This window comes from Euwallacea fornicatus, chromosome 6, assembly GCF_040115645.1.
Source record: "Euwallacea fornicatus isolate EFF26 chromosome 6, ASM4011564v1, whole genome shotgun sequence".
Lineage (NCBI taxonomy): Eukaryota > Metazoa > Arthropoda > Insecta > Coleoptera > Curculionidae > Euwallacea > Euwallacea fornicatus.
This window is the reverse complement of record NC_089546.1, coordinates 2,178,967-2,198,841: the sequence shown is the minus strand read 5'-3', so window position 1 is coordinate 2,198,841 and position 19,875 is coordinate 2,178,967. Positions and strand designations below refer to the sequence as shown.

At 36.0% G+C, this 19,875-nt stretch overlaps 2 protein-coding genes across 5 annotated transcripts in view; one reads left to right on the top strand and one right to left on the bottom strand.

Annotated features, from left to right (window-relative positions):
• Su(var)3-3 (lysine-specific histone demethylase Su(var)3-3) overlaps positions 1-19,875 on the bottom strand; it is a 342,080-nt gene that overhangs the window by 213,461 nt on the left and 108,744 nt on the right. The gene's annotated exons all lie outside the window — the stretch shown is intronic.
• Tollo (Toll-like receptor Tollo) lies at positions 4,098-8,379 on the top strand. The gene has a single exon (XM_066283111.1). The coding sequence runs from the start codon at positions 4,273-4,275 to the stop codon at positions 8,002-8,004; it is 3,732 nt and encodes a 1,243-aa protein (XP_066139208.1). The 5' UTR covers positions 4,098-4,272; the 3' UTR covers positions 8,005-8,379.

Genomic DNA, 19,875 nt, shown 5'->3' with positions numbered 1-19,875 from the left:
TACGCAGTAAACGAAAAAGGCTTGAACTAAATATAAATATAAAATATTGAGCATTGTTAGATTTATATATCCGTAAGATGATGTATTTTCCTCAATTAGGAAAATCAACTTCTTCGTTATAGTGTCGACTGCTTTTCTATTAAGTAAATTTGGTATTGAATTAAAACTTCTACTTGCATCAAGCAATTGTCTTACTGACTTGAGAATGCCAACTTTCATATTGAGTAAATATTCATATAGTACATTTAGGGTAAGAATTTTTATTTCCACTAGATGATCTATTGCTTTCAATACGTTCTATATTTCAATTTAAATGCGTTTGCTTGTTAACTACAAAAAAATACTTGTGGACATATGTAGATATCCAAAACGAGTATTCTCTCTTTTCTGTCTAGCTTTCTTCATTCCACCGGATGATCCAAGCATAGTAGATATCTATGCGTTTCGTTATTTAACATATGAAGTAGCAAGAAGATAACAATTAATTGTTGATACGCCAATGAGTTGTATAGCACGTTTGACGATTGCTAGGAATTTGCTGGATAGAGTAAAAATCGTGCAGTGAGTGCGGTAGAAGAAAGGGCGTTTGGAGGCAAGCAGGTAATAACAAAAATTAAAAAAGTAAAAATAAAAGCAAGAAATTTGGAAAAGTTCTCTGGTTAAAAATAATATAATTCGCTCACGGCTCGTTACATATCAAGAGTCATCGATACCTGTAATCAAAAAAAGCATTTCAATCTAGTGAAAGCAGAGATTTACAGAACACAATTTCAAAGTGATAACACGGCTTCAAAAAATATAGACGGATCTTAAAAGGCCGTGATACGCCAATGCCTTAGTTAATATCTTAACGTATATTGAACGATGCAAACATTCGCTATAATTTAAAAAATTATTCTGTAGATATAGTAAAGCAGAAACTTAAGTACTGGATATAATTTCAAATGGAGAACGAGAGCAAAAAATCGTATATAATTTCTGAGAATTGCTTGATCTAAAAACATTATGATGCGCTAATGACTTACTGTATATTGAGCACATCATAAGTAGCAGCAGGATAATGACATATGGTACATTGAGCGTCGTAAGGATTCTCTGCAATTTGAAAAACATGGATTTCGAGCTAGTAACAACAGAGGCGGATAGAATACATAATTTTAGGTGAGAGTCAGGAACGACAAAATAATGAATAAATAGCGATGCGAAAAGTCTTCTGATTTGGGGTATACTGCGTGTTGTCGAGATGGCAAAAGTTTCAACGTGTTATCCGGACTGGTAATCATCACATGGAACAATAATAAAAACTTAACTTGAAAAAAGCTTAAAACTTCATCACTCTGAAAACCAGTTCAAGAGCGAAGTGTGAGCAAAAATTGCTTAGAAGAAAAAATGTTCAAACTTTTGAGGGGTACTGGTCGAAGGTGGTATTAAGATTTATATTCTTCGAACCAATTTTTCAGTTTTACCCACTGATTTTCCTTTAAAAATCGGGTGCATAGTACCATTTGATCAAGACAACACCGACTTTCTATGTAGACCTCAAACTCATTGCTACACGTTTTCAGCTGTTTTCCCTTATTCGCAACAGGGGTTTCGAGGACATTCACCCACCTTGGAAGGTCTCAAAAGACACCTAAGTGACAGTTTGATTTGCCGCTTTTGACCCCCGAAATTAGAAAGTCAGCAGCTGTCTCACCCAATACCAACAAATTGTATCGATACAATTCTAAAAAGGTGGCAAATTAATTTGGGCACACACCGGGCCACTAAATAATCCCATTTCCTACCGAAACGCATTCGGTTGGAATAAGATCGTTTAAAAAAGAAAAAAAAATACCTTATTAGGAATAACAATTTCTACTGCGATAGGGCTTTCTCTTTGATAGAATACATGCGCGGTTTGTGTAGAATATGGAGCTCGTTTCGTTAGTCGCACCACTTTTTGCATCGTTTTAATCATTAAAGCTGCAGCAGGATTTATGTAAATTTTTAAGCAAACACTGTCAATCATTTTTTTCTCCTCGCGACTTAAATCCTGCCGCATATTGAGAAGATTTCTCTTAAATGATAAGCCGTTTAAACTGATCTTCATTATACGAAAGATAAATGAAGGGTTTTGCCTGAAAAAACACACCATTTTTCTCCGAACTGATTGACCATCTGCAGGTAAATTGTCAACCCTAAATGCTGATGACCTGATGGACAGTAATAAATTACCAATAGGTTCCCGTTAGTTTCGGTTCTATCGCGTCCTGCATCGGAAAGTATCGTTTTACCTTCACAGAACAAGTTTGAAATTCTTGCCTAGTTTTGAATAAAACATGGTGCTACATTCAACACTTCTGACTTATTTATATCTCCACTCATAAATGGGTAAATTAGTGGCACATTAAAGCAGTAAAATTGCGCTGAGGACCAGATATTCTGCTCAGGTCCCAAACCTGCAGGTAAGGCCTGAAAAACTACAGAACCTGCAGTCGGTGTTTGGCGAGGTGTTTTTTGTGAATGCTACCGACTCTGCGGTAACCACGAAATTGCCTGAATAAACGGCAGTGTTGCCAAGTTTCTGGCAGCTTTCCTATTTCGAAACCTCCGAGAAGGCGTTAAAACACGAAAACTTCAGGGAGAGCAGGAACGACGAGTGAAGGCATGAAATAGCCACGGTCTGAGGTTCGCAAACGAAACTTTTATGAGCAGAAATGGAAATTTTAAGCTCCGGCAAGGTTGTGAACTGAACTTCCAGGTTTGACCGCCCCCTCCTGTTTCAACAAATACTCATGAGACAAATTCGTTCGTTGTAGTTTCACATTTAAATATAAAAAAGAATAAAACGGGAGATGATAATTTTTAAATATGCTCTTTCAGTGTCGTCAGCAATTCTCAAATTATTACTACCTGCTGTGAATTCGATGATTAGTGATAGTAGAAAGCTAGGTGGTCATAGTTGAGGTTTATTAAAAATTTGGTATTTTGGAGGTGGAAACAACAAACCGCCAAAGGCGTATTACTGAACCTCATATAATAACTATCCAGTAACCAACAGCAATAATTTGAAATGTATTTTTTACTCTTTAGAAATGAACTACAAACGAAAATTTCCAATGTTCTCTGTAAATCTATGAATTACACCACAACTCCAATACACTTCACAATCAATAAATAATCGAAGTAACAAAATCGATAATCATAATGTGCGATCTGTTAGAAAGTTTGTATAGCAGAAATCCACATTTCGAGCCACCAAGATTCGTTACTGAACCGTTAATTATGACTAGCTAGTCCACTTTCTTCATGTAGTCATGGTAGGAAAATAGATTATAAAAATTTCAGTAACAAAACTGTATGGTTTGAAATTTTCATTTCTGCTATACCTATTTAGAATAAATTTCCCACTGTAAATATCAGTTTTTTTCCTTTGACTCGCTATTGATCATACACAGTAATGGAAGAAAAATTAGTAACCTTGGAAGAATAAGAAAATCCATTTCAATACATTTTTTTGCGAAATGTGACTATCCATTTTGCTCTTTTAACTTAACTGAACAAGGTGTAGATAAATCCCAGATTTAAGACTATATGTATGTCTTTGATCTTCGGCTAGTCATTAAACTAAGATTAGGTAATCGTAATTCGAGGCTCAGTAACAAATTTAGAGCATTTCTAGAAAATTGATTTCTGATATACTAAGTTTTGCGCCGATTCTTAAATTTTGACTATCCACTCTTTGTTCACCACAAACCATTGTAAGAAAATAGAGAGTCAAAGTTTAAGCATTCGGAAATGTTTCACCAACGGTCCCCAATGAAGATTGATCCTTCTTTTTTCGTGGTAGTACCACCTTTTCTTCCAACTATGACTACGTATCTCTTAGGTTGGCGTAAGAATATCCGTATAGCGTGCAAATGTTTAGTAACAAAATTTGGTACCTAGTCAAATATAAAACCTCTATTTAAATACTTGTCAAGAAATCCGCGTAAACTTGGCAACACCTACCATCCACCTTTACCATCGACCATGGCTCTACTGGCACTAACCGAAGAACAACGTTAAAAGGGAAGGGGGTACCCGACAGAACCGAAGAGTTCGTGGCCTTCACTCAGCCGGTCAGTTCCCGAGGAATAGCGTTACGAGACAGCAGGGCACGTGCTCTCTGCGCTCAAAAGATCGCGAAGTAGTACCCATGATCGGTTCCTACGAAAGACTCAAAGTGAGACGGTGCTAGTGATTCCAAGAATGCTTCCACATGGATGAACAGTGACTTGAACCTGCAAAATGGCAACTTCCCCGTTGTGGTTCCTATTATTCGGAGTCATCTTCGGGGTGTTTTCGGCTTCTTTGAGCAAAACCTTACTCTACCAAGCACCGGATGAGTGCAAATGGCTTGTAGTAGACTCATCATCCGACGAAGATGACGTAGCGTTGGTGTGCAGACTCAGAACCATCAATAGTGAATTCGAGCACACCAATTTCAGCGAAATTCAACCTGAACACACGGTGAGGCTCCGCCTTGAGTGTTCTGATGCACTATTTTTCCAAAGTTCATTAAAAGCTGGGAGCTTCAAGTCTTTGGTCGAATTAAAGGAGCTGAGCATTGAGTACTGCAAAATCGGAAATCTTTCTGATGGAGCGTTCAAAGGGTTAAAGGAACTTAGAAATTTGACCCTAAAGACCCATAACACTGACTGGAGTGCTATGGCTTTAGATATAAGTCCGAATGCTTTTTCTGAAGAGCTACGCCTGCTCGAGAGATTAGATTTGGGGGAGAATAACATGTGGAGCATTCCTGAGGGGGCTTTATGTCCCTTATACGCCCTCGAGGTGTTGAACTTAACTAAAAATCGTCTAAGAGAGGTGTCCAGTTTTCACTTCTCTAGCAGCTTTTCTGAGAAATGCGGGACTAATTTGAAGATTCTGGACTTATCTCGGAACAACATTGATTCCCTTCCATCAGGAGCATTTTCTAGTCTCAACAGAGTGGAGAAGCTGTATTTGCAGGGTAATGGATTATCAACGGTAGCCGATAGAGCTCTGGAAGGCTTAACAGCTCTTCATATCTTGAAGTTATCGGATAATCGTCTTGTAAATTTGCCCCCTGAGTTGTTCGGAGATACTCGAGATTTACGGGAGATGTACCTGCAAAATAACTCGATAAATGTGCTGGCGCCTGGTTTATTCAGCGAACTCACGCAAATGTTGGTGCTCGATTTATCTCATAACGAGTTAACATCGGAGTGGATCAATACTGCAACGTTTGCAGGACTAGTGCGGCTTGTTGTGCTCGATGTCAGTTATAACAGGATTACTCGGCTAGAACAAAGCGTATTCCGCGATCTCTATAGTTTGCAAATATTGAGGCTCAATGATAATTTCCTGGAGAGTGTTCCTGAAAACATTTTTAGTGCGCTGTACAATCTGCATACGCTCATCATGACCAACAATAGACTCACCCGAATCGAGGCTGATACCTTTAGTGGTTTGTTCGTGCTCTCCCTACTTTCACTGGATAACAACAGAATATCGTGGATTCATCAAGAGGCATTGAAAAATAGCTCAGGACTTCAAGATTTTCATTTAAATGGAAATAAGCTGCATCAAGTGCCCGAGGTGATCAAAAGCGTTCCCTTGTTGAAGAATTTGGATTTAGGGGAGAATCACATAGATTCCATAAATAACGAAACTTTCAGTGATTTGAAGCACATGTACGGGTTGAGATTGACTGAAAATAACATCGGTAATATCTCCAAAGGAATCTTCGATAAAATGGCCTCGCTGAAAATCCTAAACCTTTCACGCAACAAGATTCAGAAAGTGACCGCCGGCACTTTCGACAACAACCTTAATTTACAGGCCATTCGGCTCGACGGGAACTATTTAACTGACATTGAAGGATTGTTCGCGAAATTGCCGAGTCTGGTGTGGTTGAACATCTCCGATAACCGGCTGAAGTGGTTCGATTATGCTTTAATCCCTACGAGGCTCCATTGGCTGGACATACACTCCAACCAAATCGAGGAACTGGGAAATTACTTTGAAATCGAGTCCACTTTATCCTTGAGCACCTTCGACGCTAGTTCCAATAAACTGACTGAAATCACAGGAAGTGCCATTCCTAATAGTGTGGAAGTGCTTTTTTTGAATGACAATTTGATTTCCAAAGTGCAGTCCTACTCCTTCTTCAAGAAGCCTAATTTGACCAGGGTTGATTTGTTTGGAAACAAAATTACCAGTCTCGATCCAAATTCTTTGAGAATCTCTGCAGTGCCCCCTGAAAGAGACTTGCCAGAGTTTTATATAGGGGGCAATCCCTACAGGTGCGATTGTACCATGGAGTGGCTGCAAAAGGTCAATTCTGTCAACAAAGCCCGAACTCAACCGAAACTTGTGGATTTGGAGAGCATCTACTGCCAGCTTCTGTACAATCGAGGAAGAACTTATGTTCCCCTAGTTGAAGCTGCCCCTTATCAGTTTCTCTGCACTTATGAATCACACTGTTTTGCATTGTGCCATTGCTGCGACTTTGATGCTTGTGATTGCGAGATGACCTGTCCCACAAATTGCACGTGCTACCATGACCAGTCTTGGAATGCCAATGTTGTGGATTGCAGTAATAGCGGATACATCAACAAACTGCCAGATCTGATCCCAATGGACGCCACCCAATTGTACATTGATGGGAATGATCTAAGGTCATTGAATAGCCACGCTTTTATCGGAAGAAAAAAATTGAAGATCCTATTCCTCAATAACTCAAACATTGAAGATATACAAAATAGAACTTTCCATGGGCTGAAAGAATTAGAGACGTTGCATTTGGATGGGAATCGTTTGAGCGCTCTCAAAGGGTATGAGTTCGAAGGATTGGAGGAGCTGCGAGAAGTGTTTTTACAAAAAAACCGATTGATTACCATAGAAAATGACACTTTCAAAGGATTGAGACACTTGAAAGTGTTGCGGCTTGACCATAATAGACTCACGACATTGGACATCTGGACACTCTCCAACACCCTAATTGAAGCAACCCTAGCCTTCAACCCTTGGAGCTGTGATTGTGAGTTCACGGAAAAGTTACGCGAATGGATGATCAAAGGAGACGCAGTCCAGGATATATCAAAAGTGCGGTGTTTGTTTAACTCCACAGAAATAGACTATTATAGTGATGAAATCTACTCAGATAGTTCAGAGCTAGGTTTCTACATAACTCAAAACATTACTAAGTGCACCGGTGCTGCCAGTATCGATAACAGTGTTAACGGAAACTTGACAGCAACCAAAACCATAATCAAGAAACCAATTATCCAAGACTATCTCCCTCTTCTAGTGATAACGCTTGCTGTGTTCGCGGTGATAGTGATGTTGACGCTAGTCCTGTTCGTGTTCAGGCAAGAAGTGCGGGTATGGCTGCACTCGAAGTTCGGGGTTCGGGTATTTCAAAGACCCTCTAATGTCGATCGGGACGATCGGGATAAATTGTTCGACGCCTTTGTGAGTTACAGTTCGAAAGACGAGGGTTGGGTGGCCGAAGTGCTGGCCCCAGCACTAGAACCGCACTATAAATTGTGCCTACACTACCGTGACTATCCTGTGGGTGCGTTTCTCGCGGACAGTATAGTGCAAGCAGTGGAGTCCTCCAAAAGGACTATCATGGTTCTATCGGACAATTTTATCAAATCGGAGTGGTGCCGGTTCGAGTTCAAATCGGCGCATCATCAAGTGCTGCGCGATCGAAGACGTAGACTTATAGTGATACTCCTCGGTGAAGTACCCCAAAAAGACCTGGACCCGGATATAAGACTCTACCTAAAAACCAACTATTACCTTCAATGGGGAGATAAACTCTTCTGGGAGAAACTCAGGTATGCTCTTCCAGATGTTCCGAACAATCATAGACATAATTCAGTGCGCACACCCCATGTGCACCATCACGTGCACAGGCACAGTGGGAGGGGCCAACCCCCGAACCCTCCCGGCCAACAAGGCCCCCGAACTGTAGCTATCCACATCTGACCCTATTACTGGGGTTAGTTTTCCTAATGTCAAGAAAATTGTGATAATATTTTGTAGATTGACTGTTTATGTATACATAATATAGTGCAATTGCCGTTTATTGTGATATATAGTCAACTCGGAGACGTGTCCGAGTATAAAACTTACAATTATGTATATTTCTGATGTAAATAGCGGCTGTATATTATTTATTTAAGAGCGTTGGAAAGACTGGATTTTGTACATTTTATAACACGGTTTAGCGAATAATCCTAATTTTATATTTATTGTAAATTAGACAAAGTTTGTAAAAATGTCCTGTACATGACTTCAGTGTTATCGCCTTTGCCTTTAAATACATAAAAAATACGAAATAAATGCGATTAGTCAAATTTACATTTGGGTTTTATTTTAGGGACAAAGTCGAAAATTAACTTGAAATATTTGAAAATGGATGGAGAGATGGAAAATTTGGTGAAAATTAAAGCTCCAGGGTATAATAACACTTAAATTATTAATTGTGTTGTTCTTTCAAATCTCGCATTTACTTACAAATATGTCAGATTATTCGATAAAGTTGCGTATTTTGCTACACTCTTTGAACATTTTATTTAACGCTCATTTCTATCATTTTGGCACGCAACAAAAACAAAAAGTTTCTGCCATCAGCTCCGGCCAAAAATAAAAATTGAAATAAAAGAAGCAAAAGACAAAAAGCTATATTGACACCTTAATATTTTATGAAAATTCATGTTGCTAGTTCAGAATATAGACATTTTATTGAAGACAGGGACACCTCAAAATTCAAATTTATATTAGAATTAATGGAACAATTTTAGCACTAAAGGTTCCTTTAATTTTTTAAAAATAAACCTAATTTTCTGATAAAAACATATAAAATTTGTGAAGCGGAACGAACTTGCAAGTAGAAAATTATTTCAAAAAGGGTACATTAATGAAATTCGTTTCTAACATCTCAAAAATAAGTCAACTTTTAATTTTAACCTTTAAAAATTAATCAAATAATTTCATACATTTTTTCGGACAACTGGAACAGAGTCAAAAGAGTTTTCGATCGGTGAAAAATTGAAATTAAGAAAAATTTCCATTCAAATTTAACTTTCAACTTTAGAAGCGAACAGAAACGTATTACTCGATTTTATTTAAAAAGTTATAAGTAAACAAGTCTAGTTCCAGCATCAGAAAAAGAAATTAAAAATTTTACTTCTTTTTTTATGCTAAATGCTTGGGCATTTAAATGAAAGATCATGTATACAACGTTCAGACATATATCAAAATAAGCGCATTTTGATTCTAAAAGTGTATTAGCTGCTCAACAGTTTAAGCCGTTGTAAATTATGAGGAGAGATACCTGTAGCTTAGCTCAAAATTAAGGACCCGCTTCACTAAAGCTCTAATTTTCAAGTTTCTAGCATTTACGCAGAAGTTGTAGGTACAATAAATATGAAATATGGAACAAGAATACAAAATAGAAATTTATGTGCAAATGTGCTTTCCAGGCGTATTATTGTTTATAGCTGATCATTACGGATAGAGAAAATAGAATTAAATATAAATAACTACAAATACCGCAGACACAAATGAAGAAAAACATAATTTTTGCGCAATTGCTGTCTCATTACATATTTTTTAATTACCTGCTTTATTTTGTGGGTATTTCTCAAGTTTTTTCATTATTATATTTATTATATTTATATTATTATATTATATAATATCATATTATATAATATCATATTATATAATATTATATTATATTATATAATATTATATTATATCATCTCAAGTTTTTTTTTGTATGATATACATATGCGTTAATATGGAAATGACCGCAAAGCAGGTACTTTTGCAAATTTCCATTTTGTAATTTTATTAGATATTTCATACTGAATGAACATAGTTCAACATAAACGTTCGAAATTTCAGGCTGAAATTATTTCTCACGGAAAATAAATTTTCTATTTAATTTTATTTTAGATTAAATCTTGGAAAACTTAAGCTTTTATCAGTACTATTATTATTCAATAACTTTACTCTTGAAAAATTCGATAATCTACACCTCTGGTATGTAGTAAAGATACTCGTTAATGTCAATAAAGATTGATCCCGTCCAAAAATCGAATTTGTTTCAAAACCAGCGATATACTTTTGCTCTAACGATCGCTCAAAATTTTGGAAATTAAATTTCTTTTTACATTATTTATTCATTTTACTTTGTAAATTTCAATTAGTTACGCCTCTCGTTCACTGCAAAGACGAGGATTCTATAGCTAGTTCACAAAGCTAAATCTATATAACTCCAGCAACCATTATTGTTTTCAGATCTATTTGTTAACTGAGTTAGTAAGTGAAGATACCTACTTTCATTATTTAATTAGTTGCCAAAAGGAAAATGTCGCCTATTTCCATTAAGAGAACTGTAAGTTTCTTTCTCAACTCAAAAACAAAATTTTCATCTAATTTTGACAATTAAATGGTAGTTTTTGTGATCAAAACCGATGACTAAATGTTTTTTTTTTAATTCGAATCTAGTTGACCAGAAACAACAATGGTTGCTGTAGTACTTCTACAGAAGAGGGCTTAGCTTACATATATTTTCTTCCGACTTCTTCATCGTACAGCAAAATTTATAAACAATCATGAGTAAAACCTAATCAGAAAATATTATTTTGTGTAACTTGTGTCAATTCTCAATGTAGAAAAACACTAGCGTTATGTTACATAAATAGCAATAGATACACTGCATAAAGAGTTATTATCAGTCTACATTATTTCATGATTTTAGCTTTGCGGTAGGTCTAAGGGTCGATTAAATACTTGAATAGGTTTTTCTTATTAATATTATCATTTAGGGTACCAATAAGTAACAGCACTGTACGGCTATAGTGCAGTAGTTGCATTTTTTTATTTACGTGAATTGGAGATACTAAAACTGATATTTTGAAGGTTCAACACTCAATAATAAATCAATTTGTTCAAAATAATGCGCTTTCAAGAAGAAAGAATATTCTTGTAGTATTCTAACAGCGCTTTAATAAAATGAAGATTGCGACGTAGATAAAAATACAAGTGCTAAGATGTAAGAAAGTTAAAATTATTCGGCCTTTTTAGCATTTCAAATCATGTATTTATATACTAATTTGTTGCATTAACCTATAAAGATAAATATTTTCGTCGCTTTTCGGTCTCTTTTCAAAAGCGTACTTACCGCTCAATTTCTGTCAATTTCACAGGCAACAAAATCAAAACATTTCGGCCAGTTAAAGTCAAAAATTCAAAAATATGTGCTTGTACCTGCAGAATACCGTGTTATCAAAAAGCCATAAAAATACATAATAAAATTCAACGCTGGCAAATTTACGATATTGTCTTTCGGGGAAACATGCCTTTGCATCGAGATACAGGACAGATTTTATCTTCTTTGATTTTCGGTTCTTTCGCGAGACAAGTGGGTTGTAGGGACAATTGTTCCTACAACCCGAGAAGTTGTCGTTACGGCTCAATATTCCGTACCTTAATATGCGAAACAATATTTAAATAAAATATATATATATATATATCGATCAAAGGGGTAAAGAGCTACCTCAAATTTTGTACGCCACATTGCAATTTTGTTAAATATTTGTCAATATTTCGCATTTTCTATTTTTCATACATTTTTTCCATTTGTTTACAACTCTCATTCTCATTAACATTCTCGCATGTTGCCTTTATGTTCCTACATTTCGGTATATTTTTGTCATTTTTCACACTTCGAAATCAACTAAGAATCAAAACTAGACTCTCATGTCCAGACCAACTTGCGTTCAAAAATGTTAATCACTCGTTGATTTTTCACAGCACTGAGCCCTATAATTTATATTATTAAGTCTTGGACATTATAATTATCTCTGTAATAAACAGGGCTTCATTAAATAAATATACACAGGAAAGGGGAAAATAAGTACGAGATGCCTAACAAGGTACCTTGTGCCGTTATAATTACATGTTTCCTTTGATGGTTTTCTTTATTAAAGGGTGCAGTGGAGAGTGATGCAAGAAGCTTTTGTGTCATGGAAATTGAGTAAGATACAAAAAGAAAGGGCTTTTGGGTCTTCGCTTTTGAACCCTGAGGCAGCGGTATAGCAATGAACTATTTTGACGCTTTAATATTTTATGAATATTTTTCACGTTTTAGTTCAGGCTAAAGATAGTTAAATATTGCCGTAATTTTTCGTTGCACAACCTTATATTTTAATTAGGCAAAGTTCATTTTCATCGACGAGAGATGGTTAACGCACGAGCGAATGTGCGCTAATATCTAATTATGAAGAAGATCGAGAGGAAAATAGCCTAACGAATACAAACGACATTCAAGAAAACCTTTTATCCGGAAATTTAAGATTAACCCAATAACGCCCAAATTATTTTGTCGTGAAAAAATGTCCTGCTTTCTTCACGAATTAGTCTTTTAGCATCATATTTGAAAATTCATCTTGAAATGTATCTTTTTTTTAGCGTTTTTTTTTTTAAAAAGGTGATCTATATATAGATCACTGGGATGTGCCGTATACTTTTTAATTTTATTTTTGGTTAAATTATTTAGGCGTTAAATTCATAAATTTTATTTTTTACAAAAACTATTTAATAAAAAAAAATACAAAAACTAAATAAACTGTAAGTACAGGTCTACTTATTGTGCCAATTAGGAAAGCAAAGAGTACACAAGGTAACATTACATTTGTCACAAAACGTTAACTGAAGACCATCGTACGAATGCAGTTCTCGCTGCATACTTAACCACCTGCATAAGCTAATCTTATGTCCCAATAAAAATTGTTCTCATAAACAAATTTATGTCAAAAAGGTTGTTTATTTTCTGCGATCTATATATAGATCACTGGGCGCTAATGGGTTAAAGTGAAATTCAACCGTTTTCAGAAATTATTCAAATTTCTTCAAGTAAATATATAGGTACATTATCCCAACCCAAATATACCAAACTTGATCCATTCAAAATTAAACGAACTTAAAAGGAACTACAAACGGAACCAACGTCGTATTTATAAGTTCGGTTTCTTTGATTTTTGTTTTGTTATCGAAATCTAATCTAAAAAACCATAAAACTACAGCAAAAATATTACTAAAAGCTTTCAAAGTTGACTCAGAAATCCATCTTAATGGTAGTGTTAATGTCCGAACGAATGATGAAGTAATAGATACATATGTTAACCTTGATAATCTCGTTTATGAGAAAAATAATGTTCTTAAAAATAATTTGGAATTTTAGATGCCCGATGATTAATGGTTTTTTCTGGCTGCATTGTTGCTAACCGAAGACAATGTAATCGTAAAATTCATTATTATGTACGCTGCCGTTCGGGGTATTAAATTCAACCGCAAAGAAATAATTGATAAGTCAGCTTTAACGGAGGATACATATAAATTTCTATGGTCACATTTAGGTCGAAAAACCTCAATGAATCATTGCGCCATCATCGAAAAGATTCACTTTTTCTGGGTCAGGCAACGATTACGTTATCAGGTGCATCTTGGTATATTACGTCGACGAACGTCTGCGGACAGCTCTCACACGATTAACATGTATAATAAAATATAAAATCGTATAATTTACAGTAGGAAATAAAATCTTTAACAAGACGTTTGCGAAATTTGCATTTACAGCCCTCTGGTGTAATAAAACCGAAGTAGTATAAATTCAAGCCGACATTAAATTTGGTTTTTTTACCAGCGCAAATGTCCGATTTTATGGAGGGCTCAATGAAATACCGTAAAATTATCTGATTATATAAATTTAATTATTCTTTAAGTTCAGATTAGTTGATGAAAGTCTGGTCAATATCCTCGTTGAAATGTCGAACGACTCTTAATCATAGTTTATTTAAAGAAAAATGAAATCCCTATTTGAAACAGAAACTATAGTATTTCAATGAGAAAGAATTCCCACAAGTGTACGCGGTATCTTTCTTTTTCAGATCGTATTACAGTTAGTAGATTTAATTTCAATCCTGCCGTTAATAAAACGTGCAAAACTCCTGGTGAGGTCGTTCAATTACAATCATGAACAGAATCCAATTCGCATATTTATTCTTTTATTTCATTGGCGGTTCGTGGAATTAACATGCTCCCAGGGACGGTGTAAAGTCGTTTTTCGAATTACCTTCCTTGAAATCGAGACGAATTGTTATTAAAACGTAAAACTAACCGACTAGTATACACAATGTGATGCATCGGAAAAAGATATAATTTAGGAAAAAGGAATTTCTATTTACATAAACAGGATCACTCTCTGCGATTTAGAAAACAATTATTCTAACGGTTTGTTTCTCTTATGGCGTGCATCAAAATGATTAACAATTCTTGGTAACGCTGCCTTGGATATGTTCCTGTTATGATGATTACTGCAGCTCGATTCAAGCAGTGTTAGTGAGAAGTGATAAAATGCCACGTAAAATTTTCATTATCAAATGCGCGAAGAGATTGAAGAACTAAGAAAGACACAATGTTTCAAGCGCAGAACGTTAGGGAAAGGAAAAGTTTGAGGTAACGAGAAAAGTTGAAAGTGGAAAATTTTGTACCAAAAAATTAAAAGAACGATGAGATTTCTAAGACAGAAAAATATTAATCGAATATTTCATAATCAGGGAAAGCGTCGAAAACATGTTCGGAGGAACCGGATTGTTCAGTAGGAAAATTATGTAGAACATTTATTATAGCATAACTCGTTTTCTTATCATTTGCAAAGCGGTAAACCCTGAATGCGTAAAATTACATTTTCTTCGTCCGTCTCCCTAATGTGAGGAAAACTGAAAAAGTTGGAGAAAAAGTAAACATTTAATGGTCTAGAAAAGCATGAAATCCTACTGCTTTCGGTCGCGTCCTACCAAGTATTCACCCGACGGGTCGCTATGTTCGGTATTCCTCCGGTCTCAAACTTTGTAGTATACCAGTAAGTACCTTAAGTTACATATTGGATTTAAAACAGAGGCGTTCCGGTTGGCGATTTCCTACGCCAATTGAAATTAGATGTCGCAGCGAATCACACAGCAAGGAATTTAAAGATTTAGAACTACCGATCAAAGTTGTCACTTTGCTGAGGCCAGGCATAAAAATTAATAATATCAGTGAAAAGAACCCCGAATCTATCATAAATATATAAATATATGATATGCCGCATATAAATCAGAGGGGTGTCAAAAGGAGATTTCGATTCCAGAATGGAAATTACATTTTGTAATGAACTATAGCACCGACTGTCAAAATTCATCATTCGAAGGCCGAATGTGTTGCAGAAATGCAAAGGAATTGTAAGTGGAAAAATGCTGAGAATAAGTGGAAAAAAATCTTGAAGCTATTGGATTTAAATCAGAGACATGCTAAATTGTGATTTAAGTCGGTAACTGCACATATTTGTATTGCGAACTGAATCGCAGGACTGGATTTGAATATTCATAACTGAGGAATCAAATGTAGCTTAATCTGCAACTTTGCTTCTATCAAGCGCTATTGATTAGAAATCAAAAAGGTAAATATTAAAAAAAAACTGAAACTGACAACGTACAGTGAAAAACTTATGGAAATTTGGATAGAAACCTTATTTCTAGGGTATCAATTAACTTTAAATAATTTTTTTCGGGCATTTTTCATGGTACTCAATCCAAGTGGATTTAATCATTTGCAATAGATGTCTTTCGGTCCTTATTCTACTTGATCACAGACATGATTTGTTATAGTAATTTTTTCTTAATATTAAGTCTTTCTAATTGAAACTAATTGATTCAAAAACTGAGGTCAAAACTATAATTTTTATAAGAAATTTTTAGGTGCTTAATTGAAATCGATCATAGAGACGAAAAATTATTTTTAAGCACTTTTCTGGATACCTAATTATTGCTAATTAAAATCATAACTGAATTAACAGTTGATGATCTAGGAGCAAACAGAGGAAACCATGGTATTTCTTAAGATACCACTTCAGGTATTTGAACCAGCAATCATGAAGGCAAAAAACCGTTTCGAATAATTGATTGAACTGGGGAAATTTAAAACTCTTTTAGCCTTGCTAGTTCTCCTTAATCATTCAAGTGATTAAACTAAGTTTATTTTTAGAGAATGGCAAGATGTTCTGTCCTAAGTAGAACGGTGTGCAGAGTAAATCAGAACTGGTCGTAGATAAGTCGAATAGTAACGTCCCAGACACCTCAATTTCCTTAAAATTTTTAGACTTATAAAGCTTCTTAAAGATGTTCTGGATGCCAAATGATTGGCACCTTAAAACACATAATCTATATTTCGAATTTTTCGAAAAACATATCCGCCACTGGGCTTCGATGCATCTGTCATAGCAATCTTTGCTCTCTGTCTATAAATATGGTGAGGCACATGCGGAAGAAAACGGCAAAGTACTCGTGTGTATGTCTTTGAGATTGGCAAACTGATGAATAAGTCGTGTGCACTTCTTGAAACGTTTCAGTTCGAGTGACACTCGAAGAAGATTTGCTCATTTTATGAAGCGAGCTTATAGGCAAAGAAGACATTTGCTCCTGTAGTTTTAAGATTCCATTCCAGTGCACTCCAAACAGTCATTTGAAAGTCGCAATAACAAGAAATCGAAATTAATAGTCGTTTGAATAAAAATCATATCCAGATTAAGTTCTGTAACAAGAAACCCAAGTCCCCGATATCCATCAGTCTAAGAATTAGCAAGGGTGTGTGGTCATACAGTCGTACCGTAAGCGAGTACCGATCTCGGGTTGCGACAAATGATTTAGTACTCAATTACACTTTTAGCCTAGGTAGGCCATTTGATTGTGGCACGTTGTTTTACACGACCGGCTACAAGTCATGCCTTGTATTACTGATTACACGATTGGCTATTACTTTTTTTTCTTTTGCGGCGGCCATATTGAGTCAACCTACGAGATGGGTTTGTAATAGTGCATGTATGAAAGTATGAAGGACGTGTTCACATTGAAAAACTTCAAAGTAATGTTCCCAACACTAATCTTCCGTTAAAATCATTACCTGAACTAACAATAAAAATTTCAACGTTAACGTTCAATCCAATATAAGAAAAGCTAACTTCAAGATTGGCTCTAATCGGATCTGCTCCTCATCAATGTCAAGCGTCCCGAAAAACATCCCGACTACGCCGCTGATAATGTGGACCAATCTAAGTCCGAGTTCAGGAACGACACATGCAAAAAATATCTAATTCACAAGGAAGAAATCTAAATATTTTAGGCGAAGGTCAGTTCTTCATGGGCAAAAATCTCGAAGATGACCCTCTGAATTAAAAAATTCGACCAAGTCCGAATTGTGTTACACGTTGTTGTCTTTTAGTGAGTCACACCACAAGAAACTTGATGTATTAAGAAGAATACAAAGGAAGCTCGAACTTACGACAAATGTCCGACGGTTAGTTCCGCAGACTAATTCTCAGGATGACCGTTGCTCGTCTTTCGGTGCAAAGAGCACCATAGAAGTTTCCACGGAGGTTCTTCAAGTTTTTTCCCCCTACGACGTATCCGCCAGTGTATTTTTTGGACCCACCCCGGTATACAACTTTCGATAACACCACTCCATAATACATATCTTTTACATTGTCTCCTTGAGCCAAATTTTCGCCATAAATAAGCCGCTAATTGGTAAAGTCTAATTGCTTTTCACCTATAAAAATGAGCCTTGCTTAAAACAAGATGTTAGCCCAGATAATTCAACCATGCCTCGAACGGGTACCCAATGAACCAATACATAATAATTTGTCGGTTTTTAATTCGCATTGTTTCAACCAAAGATGAAGGTTGGTGTCATAAATTGTTTTACTTTAAATGCTAAACCAGAGGAATGGCATATGAAACTGATCTTTAAGAACTTATTTACAAAGTCCCGTTGAGGATATGAAAAGTATGTGTTTACGGCCTTCTGCATCTAGGCCGGCCAACCCATCATTTGCCCAAATCACGGAATCGTCCGAAATTAGAGGTTTGGAGGCCGAAGAGAGGTTGTCTCGTTTTCAGCCGAAAGCCATTCACGTTTATGAGCTGCGTTCCAAGTTACGTGACAAGATCTGTAGCGGTTTAGATATGATCATCACTGTCTCTGTTAATGAATTAATTTGGTGAATCAGAAATGAAGTCCAGGAAGAAATATGCGAAAGTTTGCGGGTTGATTGAAGGTTGTTGTCGGGGCTCAATTACATGATTGGAAGGTGATTTAATGAACTCAAGAACTCGGCCGGTCGTGATCAGTTTTGGAGTCCAATTTTCAACAAGCCAAATCACACAGACAACGAGCGCTTGTTTGTTTTAAGTTTCACCGGTAATTATAGGTCATCGCTTTTCGTGAGCATCCCGCCTTCCTGAGGCACACTGAGACTCGTTTATTATATCATACCTTCAATTCTCTGACGGATTAAGTTTAGGTCTTCATCATTTTTAACCTAAAACGGCTGGAAAATTCATCTCTCCACTAAACGACGATTGGAAAGTCATGTTTAATTGCACGTTGTCCTAGATGGCCAAGAAGCCTATTTATTCATGTATATTTATTCAAATAGAAACAATTTACAGTGCAGACAAATTATCGTGTCTCATGTGAACGGACCTGCATGGACGTCAAATAAACGACACCGCATAATTTTCCATCAAGTTCCGCGATTATTAATTAATTTCGTATCTGTTGATTAACGCCAATAACCGTCAACCCGCTCGACATAATTAGGATGGGATTATGCAAATGTGCAATCTTTAATCTCACGGACTTCTGACCCATCAACGCACATACTAAGCAATGCAACCATCAGATTAGAGGTTATTACTGGGGAATTCAATCTAAAACATCCAATATGAAGTTAGGTATTTTAATTACTAGAACAGCTATTAGTTCCTAGGAACAAAATGGTCAGGTTTATGAGGTTCCAAAGTGCGACTCATGGATTTTCGACTAGGTAATGAGAATGGGTCTTAAGAGGAAACGGATTATGTTAGATTTAAAAAAGGTTAAAGCACTCAGTCGATTTTATTTGTGTTAAGGAATATTTTTAAGAATTGTTAATAACCGTTCAGAGTTATCTAACTTTCACGATTTTCGGCTGACAAATAAGATCACCTTTTGGTAAAATTTCTAGATCTTTTCCACTTCTTCTGAGTTGTGATCCATCTGGATTGATTTAGCATAAATAATAAAATTCATAATTCTTAAATAATCTGGACAGACTGAGAGTGAAATTATCATATTTCATTTGAGATCGAACCTCGCTTCGCAGAACATCTTTGATTGATTTTCACTGCCTTTGCAACGACCTTCAAAAAACACCCACTAAAACTTTCGGGTTGCTCATTGTTTCTCTTTCTGGAACGACCCTTGGGGAGTATTACTTCGGAGGATTGTTTGATGTTCTTAAAGTTGTGCTCCTCTTCTTCGCTTTCTCATTAATAACTTCCTTCAATAGATTCATTATACATTTCACTTTTTAAAATTGGTACAACATTTTCAAAGTAAATGTCTGCTCCAAGTTCACATGACGTTTGTATCCTGTTGTATTCGGATCTTCGACATGTGATGAGAGTGCCTTCAACTGCATCTATTTCCCACACTGGATCAAGGATTGGTTTACATTCAATTCCTTCATTATTCTCAATCCACCGTAATGTTTTACATTGTTTTTGTTGCAAATTCAGCGTACTCATTCCAGATTTTATGCCATCCATACTTTTAGCAACCTTTCACTGACATTTCCTTCGTGCCCTATTTATTTCTTTTCTACAGACATTCATCCATTCATCCATCAGTAGATCTATGTGCAAAATTCCTGCTCCCTTTGTGCTCATCACCTTAAGTATGTTTGTGTAAACGGTTCTACATACATTCTAT